Source organism: Ruditapes philippinarum, unplaced genomic scaffold, assembly GCF_026571515.1.
Source record: "Ruditapes philippinarum isolate M1 unplaced genomic scaffold, ASM2657151v2 ctg202_1_1_1_1, whole genome shotgun sequence".
NCBI lineage: Eukaryota > Metazoa > Mollusca > Bivalvia > Venerida > Veneridae > Ruditapes > Ruditapes philippinarum.
This window is the reverse complement of record NW_026857221.1, coordinates 497,534-520,381: the sequence shown is the minus strand read 5'-3', so window position 1 is coordinate 520,381 and position 22,848 is coordinate 497,534. Positions and strand designations below refer to the sequence as shown.

General features: G+C 31.8%; 1 protein-coding gene across 1 annotated transcript; it reads left to right on the top strand.

The window, feature by feature from the left end:
• The first annotated feature begins 17 nt into the window (after positions 1–17).
• On the top strand, positions 18–20,480 carry LOC132749106 (NADPH oxidoreductase A-like). The gene is made up of 13 exons (XM_060738791.1): positions 18–283; positions 1,848–1,992; positions 2,609–2,739; positions 3,404–3,548; positions 6,139–6,340; positions 7,726–7,822; positions 9,070–9,204; positions 16,892–17,028; positions 17,503–17,664; positions 18,305–18,539; positions 19,040–19,123; positions 19,532–19,656; positions 20,239–20,480. Exons 1-13 carry the CDS (start codon positions 166–168, stop codon positions 20,410–20,412), a joined length of 1,890 nt encoding a protein of 629 aa, XP_060594774.1. The 5' UTR covers positions 18–165; the 3' UTR covers positions 20,413–20,480.
• The last annotated feature ends 2,368 nt before the right edge of the window (positions 20,481–22,848 follow it).

Genomic DNA, 22,848 nt, shown 5'->3' with positions numbered 1-22,848 from the left:
TAAAGTTACTTCCCTTTATTTCAAGCGCGCCATTTGTACGAGGAATTTTTTTATCATGAGGTAAAGGCCATCTAATCTTTGATTTCGATCATATCAGGTGAAAAGTAATATCACCGACATTTAATGTAGTGATGAAGGTTTCGTTGTGTCTTGATGTAAATTTAGATGATGTACTACGTGGCTTTTATCGTGCCAATTTTAACTGTATTTTACTTGTATCGACTGTTAACAAGCTCATCAGGATCTGAGTTTACTGACAATTCAATAGATGCTTTTATATCAGGTGGGTATTTACTTACACAAAGAAATAAGATTATCATCTCTTTTTAATAGCAAGTAATTTGTCATTTGCAAACATCATTCATGAATCAATAGTTGTGTTTGATTTTTATAAACCATGAATAGTTAAATGCCACTTTTTATTAGATATTTTGTTGTCACGGTTCAGAACTGTTTACTAATTTGGGGAGAAGATGTGGCATTAAAGCTTTGGACTAGACCCTTTATGAAACACATTTGAAACATATATGTGTTTAACATGTTTTTACTGGCAAATACATTTTTCACAATTAATACTTGTAGAGTCGCCGTACCAGTGCTCAACCAGTTTTTCACAAAATTACATAAAAACTCTTTCAGAATAAAAAGTTTGCTGGGAAAATTATTTTTGTTACAAAGCTGGCCCTTTCAAACTCACAATAAGCTTAAGCGTTTTAATTACACAGATCAGGATACAATTTACCACAGAGTTGTATATAGGGTATAAAACTACTATATTTTTCAGGCAACCAAACCAGTGCTCGACCAGGTGGTTTTATCTCTATCAGAACTTTTATTTTTTTAAAACAGATATGACTTTTTATGTTCAACAATTCTATTTCAAAAATATTTTGAAACATTTATGTTTGAGGGTCTATAAATGTTAATATGAGAGCAAATATGATACGAAGGAAATGCTATACATTGACAAATAGTGTTTATAAGAGTTTTGGTATTTACATATACTGGGGTGTTTGAGATTACTTATTCTCATATTTTTCTTTACTAAAATCACTCTGCAAACATAGTTAAGTGTGATAATTGGTGTAATATACAAATGGTTTACGCTTTCAGTGGTGTGTTCCTGATTTGTTTCCGTACAGCTGCCATATTTGTTTACATGTTCATAGCCCCTGCCTTTTATGGAAAGCAAGGTCTTGATAATTTTTGAGCACATTTCCTATGGGAAATCATTTGGAATCATAAGAGTAAAGGCAATTTAACAAAGTATTGTCCACATTTGCCCTAAATTATCATTATTTTAGTGTTTTAAATAGTTTTTACTGCTACTTTTATTATAGAATTGCATTTTGTACTGTTAAATATTGTCTGCAAAATGGCAAAACTTCTACCAAACTTGGAGTACTTGTACATGGTGTAGAGGTTACAAGTCAGGTACAAATAGCACACACAAACTCCCAGGGTTTTTCCACTTTAATGCATAAATCGTAAACAAATAGAAGTATTGGTCGAGCATTGGGCTGGTCGAGCACAGGTACTGTGACTCTATACTATTCAATTGAATAAAATCATTAATTTCAACATTGTTCATAGCTTGATTTAAATTTTCGAGCTACATTAATTTCAACATTGTTCATAGCTTGATTTAAATTTTCAAGATGTAGATAACATCTATCTATGTCTGAAATTTCCTCAAAAAAATTGGATTGTATTTTATTTTCCACATTTGACGTAAAAATCATTAATCATAATTATGATGAAAAAAAAATGATGCCATACCTAAATAATTCTTGTTTTATTATTATATCTATCAATTTAGATTGTTAAGATTTAATATTTTGTTTTAGATGATGCAGTAGAAAAGAAAGATGAGCCAAAGGAAAGATCCAATAAGTACAAGAAAGATTACACGGTTGAAGGTAGACAGATTCTCATATTGTATGGTACCGAATATGGATGTAGTGAAGAAATTGCTAAATTACTTTATGATAGGTATGCCATAATACAGCAGATATTTCTCCAGTTAGCTATATGAAACTTTATCAAACAAAATGTAATGTTAAACCAAAAGGACATTTTAATTGATATTTTCTTAAAGGGTATTGTATATATACTGCATGTTTTATATTTTTAGACCTAATATGAATATATAAATACGCAGATGATAATTACATCTTAAAGAATTTATACTTAAATTATGCTTTATATGTACTTAATGTTCAATTATTCATGATAAAATCAAAATAATACAGTATAAATATAAAGATATGGCATGGGTTGTCAATTTGTATAATCTTCTTTGAAACAATGTCAAGAAAATGTCATTAAAGCAAGCCACTTCTTTCAAGTAATCTTTTATTCATTGACATGCATATAGTGTAAAGCTAACATTTATGGCCCTTTTACAGTTTTACACTAAGTTTTGAAAAGGCAAGTGACGTCAGAATGTATTCATTGCTGTGTTTTACCATTGTTTTACCATTTTATGGAGTTGCAAAAGTCCCATGGGTATGTGATAAAAAGAAATATATGTAGTACTTGTAGTTATTTTACATAGAAAACAAGGGAAGTAATGTGAAAAATACATGTATTGAATATACTTTTCCAGGATAAAAGATTTGAATGCAGTTAACAGTGAATTATGTTTGCAACCCAGAGTGATAAATATCCGAGATTATCAAATGCTAGATTTCAGCAGGGAACAATTATGTTTTATTGTGATTTCCACCAGTGGGGATGGTAAGTTATAAACACAATGTTAGCCCTGTGGTTCCAATAAACTCATTACAATATCTTCATCACTTTTTTTATTCAAATCAATTATATATCTCTAAATATTGGATCAATATAAATCCAATTACCTTTTGAAATATAACAGTTGTAATATGTAACAGTAGAGAACTGTTTTCTTGGGTTTTGTATGTGAAAGGCACTGTAGAAGCATTATTTTACCCTTCCCCTGCTGAAATCATACATGTAGTGATAAGTCTTATCAAATTTTATAACTTCATGTTGATACTCCCAAAATTGATGATGGACTGTCCAAAAAATGAAATTTGGGCAAGTCCATTTAAGAAATTGAGCAGATAATTGGGTATGATTTAATGCCCTGATTGAAGTGGATGATATGTCTCATGCCCTCTTGTGTTACTTTTATTCTATAGACCACTTTGATAACATAATGTGACATGAGATAATACCACTTGTGTCAGGTCACGTTGAGTTAAATAACAAGTAGGTGTATCACTATTTCATTTGAGACGCTTTTAAACTTTTCATTCTTAATGATTCTTTAAGGTGGCTTGAAATTTGTTCAAGAACTGAATAGTTGAAAGTTTTATTGTATCAATAAAAAAAAAGTCTTCAATTTCAGTCAGTTACTGAGATGTTTTCTTTGTTTAAGGTGTGCCACCAACGGAGGCAAGACCATTTTATGAACATTTACTGTCTACAGATATACCTGTTGACCATTTGAAGTTCTCACTACTTGCCCTCGGTGACTCAAACTATCCTCAATTCTGTAAGACTGGGAGGACAGTTCATGAAAGGTAGGATAAATTTTATATGTAATTATGAGTGTCACACTTGATTATTTAGTTTATACAAAATTTATTTTACATGTACATGTAGTTTGATTGTGTAGAAAGCTTTAAAAGTATTACCATACTCTCACATCTGTTCTTGGAATCAACCAATACCAAGCAATGAGTGGAAAGTTTCTTGCGCAAGGAAATGATAACTCACCCATGGTGGGGTTTGAACCCACGCAGCTAGAGATCCTGAGCTAACTAGTCTGATTTGTTAATCACTCAGCCATGACGCCACTTCTTGATTCGTTATAGTTACATTATAATGCAGTTCTCTGTGGGAGGGGGAGGGGATAGAAAAGTTGACTAATCTTCAGTCTTTTCAGATTCTCCATACATTGTACATACACATTTTGTAAATATAGTATACTGCAGAACAGTATTTTTTTACAAAGTATAAGAAGTGTTACAATATCTGTACAATCATGTTGGAGAATTATAATGAATGATGTTTCATTTAATCACATGAGAAAACATGATAATTCCTTCCCTTACAAAATGTTTCTATTTTTAATGTGCCACTCACTGTATCAGAAATTTACAAATATTATCCTTTCAGTTTAAGTACTATATTAACTGGTGATTTTTTCATAAGGATACTTACAGATTTTGCTTAAACTTACAGGGATGAACAACCTTAAGGTGTAGATGGTAGTAAAGGAAGGAATTTTTGCTGCAACCAAATTTTACAGAATTATGGCCCTTTGTTGATTTTTTCACTATGTACTATGTAGAAATTTTGTGAATGCAACTCCTCTTAAACCAGATGGCAGATTTTGCTTAATCTTCCAGGGATAAACAACCTTAATGTGTAGATGGCAGTAAAGGAAGGAATTTTTGCTGCAACCAAATTTAACAGAATTATGGCCCTTTGTTGATTTTTTCATTATATACTATGTAGAAATTTTGTGAACGCAACTCCTCTTAAACCGGATGGCAGATTTTGCTTAAACTTCCAGGGATTAACAACCTTAATGTGTAGATGGTAGTAAAGGAAGGAATTTTTGCTGCGACCAAATTTAACAGAATTATGGCCCTTTGTTGATTTTTAGTTTTTAACTTGTGGCACATCATAGTAGTCCAAAAAATATTTGACCTAGAGTCATAAGATTGACAGAACAGTGGCGTGTGGGGGCATCCGTGTCCTATGGACACATTTCTAGTTTTTAATCTTTTAACTTGCACCCATGGACATAGCTTTAAACATAATACATGAACTTATATTCTTTATTAGTCCCCTACCAGTTTAACCTTGAAATATGGGTAGATGACAGTCTCGAAATTATGCACATCTTTTTCTTTTCTTCCTGTATTGAAAATTCTGGTGTCTATGGCAACAAATAGACTGAATTTCAAGATTTCTGATTTGAATCTTTATGCTTTTTCACTATAAGTTTTTTTATTTCTTAAGGTGTTTACTTCAAACTTTAAATATAAGTTTCTGGTCATCAACCACATCATATGTGGCAAGGTTGACAACTCTAGCACAAAAATTATCAGAATTGCCTCCCTTGAACTTAGAATCTTTATGAAAAAAATGTTGTCGTTTTTAAATAACTTGTTTATTTCTTAATGTATCAATTTCAAACTTCATATATATGTTTTATATTATCACTGAACATTTGTGAGAAGGTTAAATACTATAGCAATACTATTTCTAGAATTATGTCCCCCTTGAACTTAGATTTTTTTCAAATAATTGGTATTTTTTACTCGAACTTCTTCATTCCTTATAGGATTTACTTTAAAATCCCACATCATAATAATATGACAAGTTTATAAATCTAGATCCATATTTCCAGAATTATCTCCTTCTTAAACTTTGAATTTTTCTTATTAATTCTTTAAATTTCTTATTTAATTCTTATATCATGGATTTCTTCATCAAATTCAAAATAAACATTCATTATCAACACCTACATTATATTTTTGTTTTTAATTTTCATCTTTGTTACTTACTATACATTATAGTTAATGCTATAGTTGAAAATTGTTATTTTTTTTACTTATCTTCTTTGTGACTATAAATGGTATCTTTAAACTTAAAGTAAAACTCGCATCAATGTTCATAAATCTAGCATCTTTATTTCAAAGAGTTATCTCCTCTTTAAGAATTTTGTATTAAAATATGTTATATTTTGGTAACAGGGATGTTTAAAAAAATAACTTAAGAGTCTCCTTCAGTCTGTCTGTCTGTCTGTCTGTTTATAAACACTGTTTCCTGAGATCATTTTTAAAGATTTTTTCCAACAAATTTACTTAAAATAGAGAAAAGTTGAATCATTAGTTATACTTTATTCATCCTGAGAAAATTGGACCTTTTGATTATCTGTTGTATAAACATAATTTCCTTACAAGGCAGGGAAACTTAACACATTACTATTATATAGACAAACTTAGAACTCAAAAGATTTAAGTTCATTTATGACATTCATTCACTGGTAAAATTGAATGGCCAATGTCCCATCAGAATGTTGCTTGGGTTCTAACTGGAAGGGGACTTATGGATTGCTTGCAATACTATGATAATTGCTTGTTGTATATATTCTAGGATGTTACACCTGGGTGCTGACAGTGTAATAGATAGGCAGGATGTAGACATGGAAGATTGGTCTGTTATAAACAAGTGGATAGATTCAGTCACTGTATACATACCATCAGCTAGCCTTAACATATCACTGGACTATATACAACATAAACATATCTCTGAAGAACTGTTTTCTAGAAACACACCTTTTATGGCTATATTAAAAGTAATTTCTTAACAAAATTTTATTATATTGATTTGGATGATTAAATCATGTTTGAATCAGCTATATAGATACATAAATTTACATGTACATAGAGCATTACATTGTTATGTCAATGTCCTTTGTTGTTTGCTTGATTGTATTTTATCATTTACTTCTGATGCAGACCTTTAATACAGGACAAACATACTTTCTATAGTAAATTTTTTAACTAACTAACTAATTACAATCGTGATTTGCTCTGATATTAAAGCTGCATGCCTCTAAATGGGTAAAAAATATTTCAAGAAAATCAAACTTTGGAAAAATGTATCAAGGTTTTAAGAATAAAAAGAAGATTCAAGTAATTATTTATATACAGTTTATGTGTAATTATGTCTCCCAAAATTTTTGGGAGACATATTGTTTTTGCCTTCGCCGTCCGTCCGTCTGTCCGTCCGTTGGTTGTCCATCCGTCTGCATTAAGCTTGTCTGCCCTTCACAGGTCAAACTACTTTTGGGATTTCTACCAAACTTTACAGGAGTGATCAGTACCATCCATAGTTGTGCACATCACCGGCATGTTCCGTTTTGTGCACAAAATGGCTGCCAGAGCTAAAAATAAAAAAAATCTTGTCCGGCCTTCACTGGTGGGATTTCAACCAAACTTTACAGAAGTGATCAGTACCATCCTTAGTTGTGCCTAATACTGGCATGTTCCGCTTTGCTGTACAAAATGGCCATCAGAGCTATAAATAGAAAAATCTTTCACAGGTCAAGCTATTGGTGGGATTTCAATGAAACTTCACATGAGTGACCATACATAGTTTTGGGAGACATATGTTTTTGTGACAAAAACCCTTCTAGTTAATGACTGATTTTGCAGCAAATTGTATTTATTACCTTATTTGTTCTACGTGACTAATGCAGTAAGGGCTATGTTTGCATATTTTGAACTCTTTTTTTGTTTTACCTTTACGGAGTAGTGGCGACATATAGGGATCACTTCTCCGTCATCTGTCTGTCCGTCAGTCTGTCCTTCCGTCACAAAACTTATGGCTATCATGAGGCGACACATGTCATCACTTCAGATGGCCCTTGTGGTAATTTACTTGGATTTTGCAATGTTTTACTTTTAAATACATTTTCAAAATTTTCATAAAAATTAGCATTAATCTAGAGGCATGCTGCTTTAATCATACAATTCCTTCACAGAAATTACTTAAAGTAGTTATATATGTTGTATTTTATTCGTGAAGTGGTCTACTTGTTCATCTGTGAAGCTTTTATAATAGTTTACTAAGAAGTATGTACATCCCTTCATAAGTTTAATCATATTCTAGTCTCAAGTTTGTTCATATTCTAGTTGTAGATTTATTTTACTAACATTTTTCTTCATTTTACCTCAGACCAAACGTTTACTGACTGTCTGTGATGGTGAAAATGATAAAGAAACAATACATTGTGAGTTCGACATCACTGGAAGTGGCCTTACATGGACTTCAGGTATTTTACCAGCTTGTAATAGTATGTACTGGTGGGTGTTTATGTGGTCGGTAAAGTGAACGAATTCCAAAAATGGAAAGGATATAGATGATATTGAATGAGCATCGGTTCAATACTGAATTTATTGAACGAGTTCAATGAAATTATGTTATGTGAGCCTCTGGCAAGTGCATCTTTCATTGACACGCCTATAGTGTAACACTAACTTTATACACTATAACATTTTACACTATGTATAATGCAAATAACGTCACATCAAAATATATGTACAGGCGTGTAATACAATTTTTATAGAGTTGCAAAATAAGCACAGGTATATATGTGATAAAATTGAATGTTTGATTGTAAGCTTTAAAGGGACTCAACTGGAGTTTTTTGACATGACAGGAATGAATATATTTTATCAAGATTAATGTTCCATCGGATATAGGTGTAGGCCGAAAACTTTTGTACAAAGTTTTAAGTGATTTGCGCATGCAATTTTTTAGAATAATTATTCTGATTGTGAAAAATTGCCCAAAATTGAAAAATGTTGCAACACTTTTCACTCAAATGGGGACGATAATAGCACAAAATATCCTCTGCATATCTTTCTATATATATACACGACCAAGCTGATCTGTGTGAGGAATGGAATTCTCTTTTTCAAAATTTTGGATCACAGTGGAGTTCCTTTAAGTAATCAAAGTTAAATGTTTGATCTTTGACCCTGTCATACCTTAGACATAGAAATGGAAACCAGTGATCACCTTCTGTTGGTTTCAGCATACATTGTCAGGTTATTATCTCCCTTCTCTTATTCTCTGATACTGACATGCAAAGACTTTAGGTTAAAACCTTGATTAGATATTAATTGATAAAAAAGTTTCTATTTACCATCAAAATCCTTTAAGGGCTTGCCAGATGACTCACAATGACATACTATAATGCTTAACGCTCTCTCTTTTCTGCCACGGAAGCATACATATTTAAACATTTGGCAGGGTGTCATTGATAGAACTTTATATATTTCTCACATATGCATCAGTTGAAAATGGACTTGGAATGTAATTATATTTTTCTTATTACAGTATTGAAAGTACTAAATATATGTGTTCACCTCTGTTACACTTTTAATTCTTTTGAATTGAAACCCTGTTCATTCTTTGTAAATTGAAATTACTTCTTGTAAGCCGATGTATAAACAATTAATAAATTGGCATTAGTTGAACCAAAGTGTTCACATACCTGTTTTCTTTTTTATCAAGGTGATGCATTAGGAATATATCCACAAAATAATCCTTCAGAGGTGAATTATCTTATACAGTGTATGCATTGTACTGGTAATGAGAAAGTGACCAAGCCTTCATGGGCTTATCAGCAAAATGATGATACAACTGAATGTACGTATTAGGTTAAACAGACTTGGGTAATATATACATTTCAAGTGACGTAATGCTCATATTTGTGCCCCCACTTTAGTGGCGGGCATTTAGATTTACCCTTGTCCGTCAGTCCGTCCATCCGGACGAACAAACATTTAATTATTATGAGCTTCATTCCGTAGTTAAACAAAGAACAAAAACTCATATAATTCAAATTAAGAGCTATTTTTTTGTTTTTATGAGCTTATTTTGCTTATGGACGTTGGTCCAGGTGGTGTTTATGACCTGATTTGCCTCATAAACATCAAAAGTTGGTATGTCCGTTCTTCCGTCTGTCCGTTCTCTTTTGTGACGCATGTAACTCAAAAAGGATTTGACTGAGAGTCATGAAACTTTACAGGAATGCTGATCAGCATGTGTAGTTTTGCACCTGGGTATTTTCGTCTGGATATTTAAAGTATTTTTAGAGTTATTGCCCTTGTCTTAGTAATATTTTGCAATTTTCAACTTGTGTCGCATGTAACTCAAAAAGTATTTGACCTAGAGTCATGAAACTTTACAGGAATGTTGATCAGCATGTGTAGTTGTGCACCTGGATATTTTCGTCTGGATTTATTTAGTATTTTTAGAGTTATTGCCCTTGACTTAGAAAATTTTTGCAATTTTCAACTTGTGTCGCATGTAACTCAAAAAGGATTTGACATAGAGTCATTAAACCTTAAAAGGTTGCTCAGCATATTTAGTTTTGCACTTGGGGTTTCGCTTGTTGATTTATCCAGTATTTGTAGAGTTATTTCCCTTGACTTAGTAAAAACTGTTTCATTATGTTGTTATTTGATCCTTGAGTGCTTGTGTTAGAATCAACCAACTTTACAGGAATAATGATCAACATCACTAAATTACAAGAATAATGATTCACAACACTGTGAATTTATGCACCTGGGACTTTGCATGTGGATTTTTTTTTAGTTTTGTTAAAGATATTGCCTTTGACTTACAGTAGTATAAATTTGCAATTTTCAACTTGTTCATGCATAGCTCAAAAAGTATTTCACTTGTAGGCCTGAAAGTTTACAAGAATGTTGGTCAGCATGTGTACTTATGCACCTTGGGGTTTGCTTGTAGATTCATTCAGTATTTGTAAAGTTCTTGCCCTTTACTTAGTAAAAGATTTTTAGTTTTCAAAAAATATTTGACCTAGAGTCATAAGATTGACAGAACATTGGCGCGGTGGGGGCACCCGTGTCCTATGGACACATTTCTAGTTTTCTAGTATCACATGATCGTACAGGACCAGTATTTACCATTTACTTGAAATTTTATTTCATTTTTTTCATTTTACCATCTGGAGGTCAATGGCTTTAATAAATGATGAGTAAATGATACTTGTCGGTATGAACACATGCACCATTCATTGCACAGGAAAATTAAACAAAAACATAAAACTCGTTTGTTTAATAAAATATTTCTATATACAACAAACACATACTTAAGTCTAAAACTTGTTATAGTTATTGTTCAATTAATCTTTAATACACTGAATATCTCCATCTTTCAGTCTGTACAAAACAAATCATCATTTTAGGGAAATTTAAAAATAAATACTGACTGAATAGGAAACAGTGCAGACCATGATCAGATGACACAGTTAGCTTAACAGACTGGCTGATATTGGTCTGCACTGGTAGCATGGATATAGTCAGTTGCCACCAGAAGGCTTTTAAAGTTTTAATCAATACAGTATGGGCTCTTACAGATTCATGCTATATACATGTATGTTATGATAAAATAGTAACAAGAAAATTGTTGTCTTATGAAGAGATAAAATTATTAGAGCTATCATAAGGCACTTAAACTCCACACAGATGATTACTTGATATTATCAGTCAAAATCTTGCGGAAACTCTATTAGTAATGGGATACGATTTGGTGATGAAAATAGTAAATTCAGTCAAATTTTCCATATGATATTGTACTGTTATACAGTATGGGATCTTACAGATTCAAGCTATATACATGTATGTTATGAAACAAATAAAAGATTAAAGTCACAATACTTCAATTTCTTATAGAAATATGCTTTAAAATAGTTAAATGCAGCATTATAATATGGCATAAAATATACAAAGTATAACATATGTTAGTATAATATATATAATAATAAACATGGTGATTGGTAAAAAAAATAAAACTCTAACTGCAATCCCATTTTGATTTTCTCTCTCTTATATTTTTTTTTTCTTTTCTGGTTTTGTTTCTTTTTTTTCTTTTTTGTTGTTGTTGCATTACTTTACTACATTTTTCTTTGAATACACAATCACAATATTAATATTACCGCTTCTTTTTTTACATTTTACTTCTGTGTATCTATACATCAATAAAAAATACAATACATACAATTTGATCAATGAAGCATAAATTCACCTTTGCACTTTATGTTAAATGATGAACATTAAAAAGTAAAAAATTATTTTGTCCTGAAAAATATTTAAATGTTTTGATTCTGATGTATTTAACAAGTTAGTGGTCATATCCTTGTATGTCTTTTTACACCCTTTTATTAATTTGATAAAAATTTTTATCACTGTCATCGTACTATTTTTAAAATCTGCTTAACAAAGGACTACTTTCAAGACACCAAAACATTACAGCATAAGGTCTATTAAATTTTCTCCAGTATAATCTTTACTTTCTTTTACAGTCACACCTACTCTATGATAACAAAAACTGTCGTTCCATTCCCCAAGAGAAACCCATATCAACCCCAGTGTTTTTTCCACTGGGGGTCTTCAATTCCTACTGATCCTATTTCATCTCTCCCTGCCAGGTTTAAAATCGTAGAACTACATTTTGCGACTGTCAATACTTAGATTGAATGACTGTTTGTTGTGACATGACCAAGGATAACTGAATATTTGCCACCATTGGGGAATCCTTTTTTTAACTGTAATTTCAGATTACCATTTCAAAGTCCATGAATTTTGTTGTTTCCAGGTATCTGTAAATGTTACTGCAAGTTTTTCCCTGAGATGGGGACTGAGCCATGAACAATATCCATCTACCTTCACTTTGTTCTTTGGGGAGAGTGAGTGTGGGCGAGAATGAAATGAAACTGTATTGTTTTACTGTTATGTAAAACGGCAAGTGGAACTTTTGGAAAAGGGTTTATTTCCCAGGGGTGGGGTTTAAAAACTAAGTTGTATTGTTTGAATCTCCATATTGATGTCTATTCTTTTTAAAGAGTATTATAGAAAAATCGCTGCAAATATTTTTATTTTTGGGGTTTTAAAAAAGATACCAAAAATACAACAATTTTTCTATTGGGGATAAAATTTTTTCCCATAAATTTTCTGGGGGTAGAAAAATTTCTTTGCAAACTGCCCCTTATTCTTTTGTTCAGCCGGCTTTTTTATTCTTTCTGCTCAATTTCCAAATACTTCTCACCCCTAAGGACTTTCTTGATACCTTGATTTGGTTCAAAGATTACTCATCAATGTCACTGATTGTTGGTAGTTGTGATATTATATTTTTATTATCTGAATCAGTTGTTGAGCTCTCTTAAGTTCAGTAAACAGTTGGTCAGTTTTTTCTTGTGTTGAATTGAGATGTTTCAGAGTAGCAGCTGATGCTTGAAGTGATTTGTTGATGTCATCACATGTTGTTTCTGTTGTTTTTCAACTTTTTAGTTGTTGTCTTGTTGGATTGTTTGTAGCAGTATCTTTAAGCGTCCTTTTTTCAAGTTCATCTAATCTCTTGTTTATCTCTTTTCTTAAGTTTTCAATTTCTGCTTAAAGCATCTTGAAGAGAAAGTGTTGATGTTAGCAAACCTCTTTGTTTCAGGTCACCTGTAATCTTGGAGCATTTGTTAGTCCCAATGTGTTAATATCTTTCAGAGCTACCTTGAACTCAGTGCTGTCTACAATCTGTCCTGATATATCTGGTATGTAGTCAACATGGCAGGATGTTGGTGTATGTTCAAGGGTCACACATACATTACATATAAGAGCATTATGGTCATGACAGTAGAATTTGATCACTTCTTTCCTGTGTTTAGTACAAGGCTTTGTAAGATCACCAGTCTGTAGACTGGAAGTAGATTTTGATGATCTTTGGAGTTTTTGTTTTTGTGGCATGTGATCTTTATCTAAAAGTTGGTGATGGCGTAGTGGTTTTTTTGGTAGTCTGTGAGTTTTGAAGCAAGATGGACATAAGTGTTCCTCAAACAATCTACACAGTAAACCAAAGGGCAGGAAGCCTTATATCAGCTCTGTCACATATTTCACAATAAATGTCAAAATCTTCAGCACCACCTTGAGTTAGTGTAGATGAGAATTTCTGGGATGCCTTTTTACCAGGAACAGCCATTATTCACCTGAAATACACAAATAGCATACAGTTATTTATGACCAGCAGTGAAATTGCCAGAAGAAATTTAACATTGAGGGATATTGCCCAATATAATATGTTACCACCTGATCTAAGCTTTCATGTAAACTTCAAGTTATTTGTTGAAATCATGATTTCAGATTATTTTATCACCTAGGAAACTGCTTTCACATTAATTATAGCAAAAACTTTTATGCTTACCTTTACCCCATCTAGAAGAAGTTACATTGAAAATCAGGAAAAATGTGGGTGGGGTACAGGAAAATTATTGTCAAGGTTATTGTAGGTCAATGTTATTATGTTCATAAATAAGATATTGTTAAGTTGAATTTTATTAACTTCAAAAACATAGATGTTAAATAAGATTATAAACTCACCATTTATCCCGCTAATGCTATGATATTTTAAATACACAAAGTTTAGAAAATGTTTCTCATTTGACAAGTGAATACCAGTGTAGTCTATCCACTTTTACTGAAAACTTACAAAATCAGTTAGTAAAGATTAGGTTATTGATTCACAAGCTAAAACTTGTTCAATATTTGAACAAGTATGTTGTACAAAGGAATTTCACCTTTTGTAAATGCTATAAATTTTACATTTTATGTTATCTTGCTGTTGATAGCAAAATAAATATCTTTCTTCACAAGCCTTGCAAGGATAGCTCTTGAAATGAGATTTATCTTCGCTATAAAATCATAAATGGAGATATAACAACATGTTTTGTCTCATACAATAAAAGTGTGACGAATTTTATACAATATTTTTATTGAATTTTTCTTGATATATTTTTGTCTTTTTTATGAGTATTTCCACATCCAGTAGGAGTGCAATTTTTTTCTTCACAAAAAATTGCAAACTTCTCCACATGAAAATTTTTCAAAAGTGAGTCTATCAGTGAGTAGCATTAAACAAATTGTCATAAATCAAATTGTCAAAAAAATATAATAAATGTCATAATCCAAATTGTCACAGAACATATCATTATGAATGAAATTGCCACAGAATATAATGTCATATAAATAAAATTGTCACAGAATATAATGTCCAGATCCAAATTTTCAAAGAATATGATGTCATAATCCAAATTGTCACAGAATGTCATGTCATAATCCAAATTGTCATAGAACATATCATTCTGATTAAAATTGTCACAGAATATAAAGTCATATAAATAAAATTGTCACATAATATAATGTCCAGATCCAAATTTTCAAAGAATATAACATCATAATCCAAATTGTCACAGAATATTATGTCCAGATCCAAATTGTCACAGAATATGATCATGCTGAATATCTCAAATGGACTGTTCCATCTTTCAGTCTGGACAAAACAAATCATCATTTTAGGGAAATTTTGAAATAAATACTAACAGAATAGGAAACAGTGCAGACCATGATCATATGACGCAGTTAAAACAACTGACTGGCTGATCTTGGTCTGCACTGGTTGCTTGGATATAATCAGTTGCCACCAACAGGCTTTTAAACTTTTAATCAAAACAGTTTGTGAACTTACAGATTCATACTATATAATCATGTATGTTTTGATAAAATAGAAAGTAGTGTTTTAAACAGCAATATTGTAGTCAAACTAACAGATACATTAAATTTTATTAAAGCTATCATAAGGCACTTATATTTCACACAGATGATCACCTTATATCATTAGTCAAAATAATCACATTTCCCCTAAACTCTGTAATGGGATTAGATCTAGCGCTGAAATTGTAAATTCAGTAAACATTTTCTTATAAATTTGAACAGTTGTATATGATTTATGAATATTTATACATTTCTTTAATTTGAATATTATATTTTACAAAGGTGTGATTTCCAGAAATTTTGTTTACTTATTTTGAGGTTAGCAGCATCCAATCAGGTTATAAAAATTTCTATACATCAATGTTGACTAAAAACAGATTATGAATAAAGCGTGTCATAAAAATTGGTTTTTAATGTAATTAAAAAAAAATTAAGATGTATAATCATTTTAGTGTACATGAAAGTGGCATAAAATTTACAAAGTGTCACATGGGTTATTATAATTTATATATATAATATAGATACATTTATAAGATAAGCAGAGGGGAAAAACCTGTAATTTATACATATATCATATATATACTGTCCAAGTTTTTCTTACCATGTAGCAAGGGATTGACCAATATAAGATACATGGTTGATTATAGTAAAAAAACAAAACTCTTGCTTCAATCCCACTACTATTATTTTCTCTCTCTGATTTTTCTTTCTCTTATTTTGCAAATTTGCAACATTTTTCTTGTAAACAAATTCACTATATTTATATAACATCTTTATTTTTGTAAAATGTTACTGCTGTGTATCAAGTCATCAATTAAGAATAAAATTATCTTTTATAATACTAATACATAAAATTCCAAAAATTGATTAGTGCAGCATATTTTTTAGTTTGACAGAACAGTGGCGCGGTGGGGGCACCCGTGTCCTATGGACACATTTCTAGTTTTCATTGTCAAAACAAGGTGATTTGATTGTATATTTCAAATATTGACTGTTATTGACCAACAGTTAATATTGAAAAGTGTTTAGGTTAAAATATAAATCTGTCTAAAATATATAAAGACTCTTTTTATACATAGAATGTTACAGGTAAATTCCAATGGAAATTTAAATAAATTTCCTTGGACCTTGTGAGTTATTTATAGTTCATACAAAGTTACGGCAATATTATTTTGAATTTCACCCGTTAATTCACCATATACCCTTGGCATAATGTCTCTTTCAGTTTAAAAATTTGTCACAATTAGTTGAAGCGAAATTTCTTTATGAATGTATGAAGTACATATGATTGAAATTTGAGCTGAGGATATTACTATGCGATCTGACAGAAGCATTGTTGCTAAAAGATGTGACAGAGATAAATGTCAATATTGTGACTCACAATTTTTAGCATGTATTATATATGTGGGAGAGCTTTCATACTTTGGCATGTGGATATCTGTGTCTCACTTTTGGTTAAGTTTTTCATTCCACCTCACTTATTTCCTATACCTTTAGAGGTATTGCTATAAAACTGTTAATATTTTAATGACGATCATTCCTTCTTCCAGGCAGTAACTTATAATAGATGAGCAAATAGACAGCTCTAAGACTTGTTCATTTACTTATTTGCTTAGAGTAGCCACAACTATCAAAAGATCATTACATTTGATACTGTACCTTTATTTTTTACAACATTTTTATGTGAATAGTAACTTTACAATTAAAATAATTAAAATGAAACCCTATTCAGTATTATAACTTTTGCAGATTTCATATTAATCTGTTTTCAGGTGAGTCTACATTGACATCTATTCTTACAAAGTATTATGATCTTAAATCTGTGAAACTTGAATTACTGAAAGCTTTAAAATTCAACGTCACTGAATCAGAAGAAAGGACAAAGATAGATAATTTGATTAACAAAGATGTAAGTATTTTTCTCAGATATATGATCGAGTTTTGATGTTTCTGTCTCCCTCAATGACTTATCATTAAACATAGGAGACTGTTAGCAATAAGCACCATGCCAAGTTTGGTAGACTAAATGACTCTTCACTGTAAGATAACACAGAAACAGTAATATGATGGTCCAACCAGTTACAATGATAACATGGACAAGTTAGTCCTAAAGTCATCCATTAAATGCTAACCTCTAAGCAAGTAAAAAGAACAATTAAACTCACAAAACCAGACATTGTTGGGACTGAAATAGTAAAGTACTACATTTGTATTACAGTGATATTTGATATGACATGCCAGTGATTAAACCTATGTCAGTTATTAAACCTGCAACCTCCTCATACATTTTCACATGTCAAGCAATCAAATTAGTTATTTTCTATAATTCATTGTTTATAATGACTCACATTTTTTAGGGATTGATTTGTTTTCTGTGTTACAGACATCTCAGGCCAGTGAGCATGTACAGAACTATTTGAAAGAAAGAGAAGTAGCTGATGTTCTAGCTGATTTCAAATCACACTCACTACCAGTGACTGACCTGTTAAAGTGCATGAAATCCCTACAACCACGATACTACTCTATTTCTTCATCACCTAAAAAGGTAAAGTTTTATGATAATCAGTTATTAAAAGTTTGATAGAATGGAATCTTTGTTTAATTGGGTTTTACGTCACACAGACACATTATAGGTCATATGGCAACGTTCAAGCTTTACTGGTGGAGGAAGACCTCAGGTGCCATTCCGTGTGTTATTTCAGGCATGAACGGGAACCAGAATGGAATCTATCCCATTTGATAATAAAATAAAATGTTACAATTTAAAATGTATGGACGGTGTCATGAAATGCTTATAGTCAAAATGAAAGTCTTTCTTTTCATTTATTTGTACTCTTACCAAATAATGTTAATTAATAATGCTATGTATTGTTATTGGCCATTTGACTGTGAAATATGTATACTGTGAACACATGAGCACAATTAAACTTAAATTGAATGTGATTGTTTGTATTGAAAAGGTGCTAGATTGCCAAGCCGAGCACATTTTCTTTAAATATCTATTATATCTAATATTAAATCTAAACAGTTTTCAAAATTGGTTTGATCCTTCGAGTGACATGTATAATTTTCATCTTCCTTGTAAAGCTCAATGCAACCAAAATTTCTGTTTGCTTAAAATATTTTTTATCATGTGAGTGTATATTTCAGTCTGACTTATATATCTTGGCTTTTTTATACCACAGAATTGTAACAAAGTTTGTGTTACTGCTGCTGTAGTGAGGTACAAGACTTTAGGAAGACCAAGGACGGGTGTTACTACTACGTTCCTTAATGACAGATGTGAAATTGATGATTGTTGTCCGATTTTTATGAGTCGCAATCCAGATTTTAGACTGCCTGCTGACAGTCAGATTCCGATCATTCTGATTGGACCTGGAACAGGCATTGCACCTTTTATTGCTTTTATCCAAGAAAGAGGCAAGTATATATTATTTTTATTACTCTATTTATATATTATATACTGCAAACTAAATGATCCCAGTTTTTCTCTTGAGTTAAATATATATCAAGTAAGTTAAATTGTATCATGTTTATAAAGATAATAAATACATTTGTGTATGTGCATGATACTGAAATATACTATATGTAGTAGTTAAATGATTTTTTGAAATCTGCAGGAAATATTTTTTTGAAATGGGTAGTAAAATTCTTCCAACAAATATGAATATATGGTCGGGATAAGTTTTGATTTCTTTTAAATATTTGGGATTAGTGAGCATTTCCACATGGAAAATGCTTTAAAACTTCTGAAGTTGTGATTTCGCAAATATTTTGACATGCAAAAATATACACTTATACAGGAAGTTTTCTAAGAAAATTTGGTCAGATGTGTTGTATAATATAGCTAGAGATCAATTCAACGAATTAGATTGTATATTCTTACATGACTGATATTTTTATCTTGATGTTTAATATAGAAATGGAGGCATCAAGTGCAGCAACATGGTTGTATTTTGGATGTAGACATAAAGACAAAGATTATCTGTATAAATCACAGCTTGGTAAGTTTTTACATCTTTACATTGTGCTTGTTTCACTCATGCAATACAATTTGTTGTTTTATTTAATTTTTGTCAAGTCCTGCTTGTGGTGAAACTTTAAATTTTTGTGTTTAAATGTTGAATTCTGCTTAAGCCAGTGCTAGGGGGCGTGGACGGTAACCTGCACTTTCCATTACCGTCCATGAACAGGCTCAATCAAACGGAGCTAACATTTAACAATATTTGCCGTGTTGGGCTTTCTTTAAGGATTCTGTTTTTCACTATTTAAATCATATCGTATTTCAACCTTGCCGAAGGAAACTCTTTTGAATGTTGTTTAAAGTTTAAAAGAAATTTTCAAAATAATTTTCTTATTTGTTTTCATTTGTACTTTATTTAAAACAATGTTTTTATTGTGTGTTTTTACAGAGAAATGGAATTTGGATGGCACTATTCGTTTATCTGTTGCATTCTCAAGAGATCAAGATCAGAAAATTTATGTTCAAGATCTTCTTCAAAGAGATGCAGAGGAAATATGGCGTCTAATTAACAAGGTTTACATTATAGTCAAAATATTTCTACATTTATTTAAACCCTATAATAAGATGTTGAAGGTAATGTGTTCACCCTGTACGGAGCTTCTAGTCTTGATACATGCGTCTCATAATATCATGACCAATCATGGTATTCAGTAATCCCAAAATTTTTTGATAATAAATTTTTTTAAATTGTAAAAAAAGGGGGACAAAACGCACAAAAATTAAAATTTGGGGGGTTTGTGAAACATAAATTTAGGGATCAAAACTTTTCGGTACCAGTGTATAGCAAAATTTTATTTAAAACACCCCCATTTTGGGTGCTAAAAGTCACTTAAATACTAACAAACTCTCCCCAATTTAAAACCAGGATAGCAATCTTAACAGTGAACTAAGGGATTAACAAATATCGTCACATCATCTCATTTTATGCTATATGTGTCCATGAATAAGAATGGACATAAGTGACCAATAATGTTTTAGGAAAGGATATTGGTCATTAATGTGCACACATGTAGCAGTTGACCTTAATTGTCTGTTTGTCCAAATAAAGAAAACATAAAGAGAAACACGTTTAAACCTTACAATTTCTGATTTCAGGAAAATGCAAGTATATTTGTATGTGGAGATGCTAAGCACATGGCACACGATGTTCATCTGACACTAACGAATATTGTAACAGAAAAGGGGAGTCTTGACAAATCAAAGGCAGCTATTTATTTGAAAGAAATGGAAGAAAACAGTCGGTATGAGAAGGACGTTTGGGTAGTTTAATATAATATGTATATGAAGATATTTTTATATGAGATTTTATTGCATGTTTTAGATGTTATAGAAAAGGGGGGAAAAGCGCTTTAATAATGAAAATTAATGAGCAATGTTTAAGTCAAATTTTTACTTTTAGAATATCTCTTTGAAAATCAACTGATTCTATAATAATGCAAAGAATAAAGAAAATTATCATAAACGTTTTGCAATACTTGCTAATGTTAACATTAAAGACAAAAGGCAGATTTCTGTCAAAGACTAATGCCATTTTAAATTTTGCTGCGTTGAGCGGTTTATTAAGGTCTCCGTTATCGTTTAATCTATTTTATGAAAAAATACTCTTAATTTTAAGATGCTATTTCTGTAAAGTTTTGTTCTATTTTTTTCTAGAATGTTAAGTATCACTATTATTTGCTGTGGCTATGGTAAGGCAAATTACTCCTCTGTAAACTTGAAAGTAATATGTTTGCCCTTTTAATTTCCTCCAATACATTTGTTTTTTATTTTTCGAAAAAAGAATTTAATCATAGGTTAAATATTTTTCACATACCATGGCAGGAATTTTTATGATCCATTTCATGCGCACTTCACATGTCAATATTGTTAAAGTACCAACCGACATGCGAAAACTTATTTACTTATAATATTATACTCTTAGTCATCTTAAATCATCTTAAAAAAAAGTTATCAAAATAAAGTAGCACCTTAAAAATATAACATGGAGTAGCACCTTAAAATATAAACATGGAGTATAAAATAAAATGTGAAGTAGTACCCTTAGATTAATATTTAAACATTTTCCTATTATCCCACTTTGTCGCCGGTATCGTTGATTCTTCACTAGAAGAGCTTTAGCTCGTTATAGGTGCTGGTCAGCGTGGCTCTTTCCTTGGCGCTTCAACATGTTCCACTCTCCTCTCCATCCTTTGGATCAGGACCATCCTTTTTGTCTTCTTCAATAACTCTCTTCTCCTGAGGAAACAATACACCTAAGATGTCTGACTCACCATCATTGACCGTAACCTTAAGATTTAGGGGCTCTCACTGATCACCCGATTCCCCTGCCCCTGCAACTCAGGATCTTTGGTACGGGACCTTCCTCTTTGTATTCCTCAATAACTCTCTTCTCCTTTGGTAACAATACACCTAAGATGTCTTTCTCACCAACATTAACTGTAACCTTAAGATTAAGGGGATCTTGTTGATCTGATCACCTGTTTCCTGCCCCTGCAACTCAAACATACTCAAAGTGTCATGGATGGCTGACATTTCAGTAACTAAATCTGGCGTAGAGCTGGAGGTTCTTAAACAGCTCCGCACTGCAACTGAAAGTGGAGAAAGGGGCGCATAACTCGTACCTCTCTTCTCACCGCACTTCTTCCTCTTGAAATGCTCTAGAGACCTTTCCTTAGACAGAATTACATAATCTGCCGCTCCAAGTACATAATGCGACTGGTTGAACACCAGATACCTCACATCCTTTCCATCAACATTCTGCTCACATGTCTCTGGTAAGATGTTACATGGTTTTCCGGGGTCTTTCGGTCCCAGCACCGGAAAACACTGCCTACAGTTATGGGCACACTCGCCCAGCCTCAAGTGATACTTGGTGATATAAGCCTCAATTCTCCTCTTCACATCGATCACAGCCTTCCCCTCCTTATGCATACAACGCAAACACTGGCAAGCCCTCCCATAGAGCCTCATTTTCCTACCCTGCTGTATTTCCTGTGCTGTTCTAAATTCCATTGTTTGCCTGCAGAATACAATAAAAGAATTGCATTTGCAAATATAACGGCTGTAGTTGTCTTCCCTTCATCATCTGTTATGTCTTCTGTTATCGGAAGATAGGGTGATCTTACTGGTTTTGTTTCAAATGTGTTGTAAATTTCTATAATTTCTGTGTTGTTATTGTTTGTCAATTTCTTTGCATCATTCTTTGTCATTTGATGTACATTTTCTAAATGTTTTATGAGGTAGTGTCTTCTTTTAAGTTAAACTCTGCACCCAGTTATAACGCATGTGTATATTTTATTTTCGCAATAAATATCCAAAATCTAATGAAGTAAATATGGAATGAATAGCGATTTTTATAATGTTTGTATACCGTTGCACGTGATTTTCGTGGATTTGCATTGGCAATTATTTAACCCCTAAGCAATTTATGGTACCATTGCACAGAATTTTTGCATGGATGGTCAGCAGTCAATTATCAAATTTTACAAACATTGTCACCATGGCATGATTTTTTTCATGGCAATTAAAACAACAGTTCCGCAATACCGGGGTATATGATACATTTTAAACCCTTCTATTACTGCATGGTCTGTTTGCTCCAAATCTTCTCGTTTCTCTATCATCTTCTCTTTCCATTCCTGACCTGTTTTCTTCTCCTCGACTCTTTCCTTCTGTGTTTCTCTATCGTTTCCACTTACTCTTTCG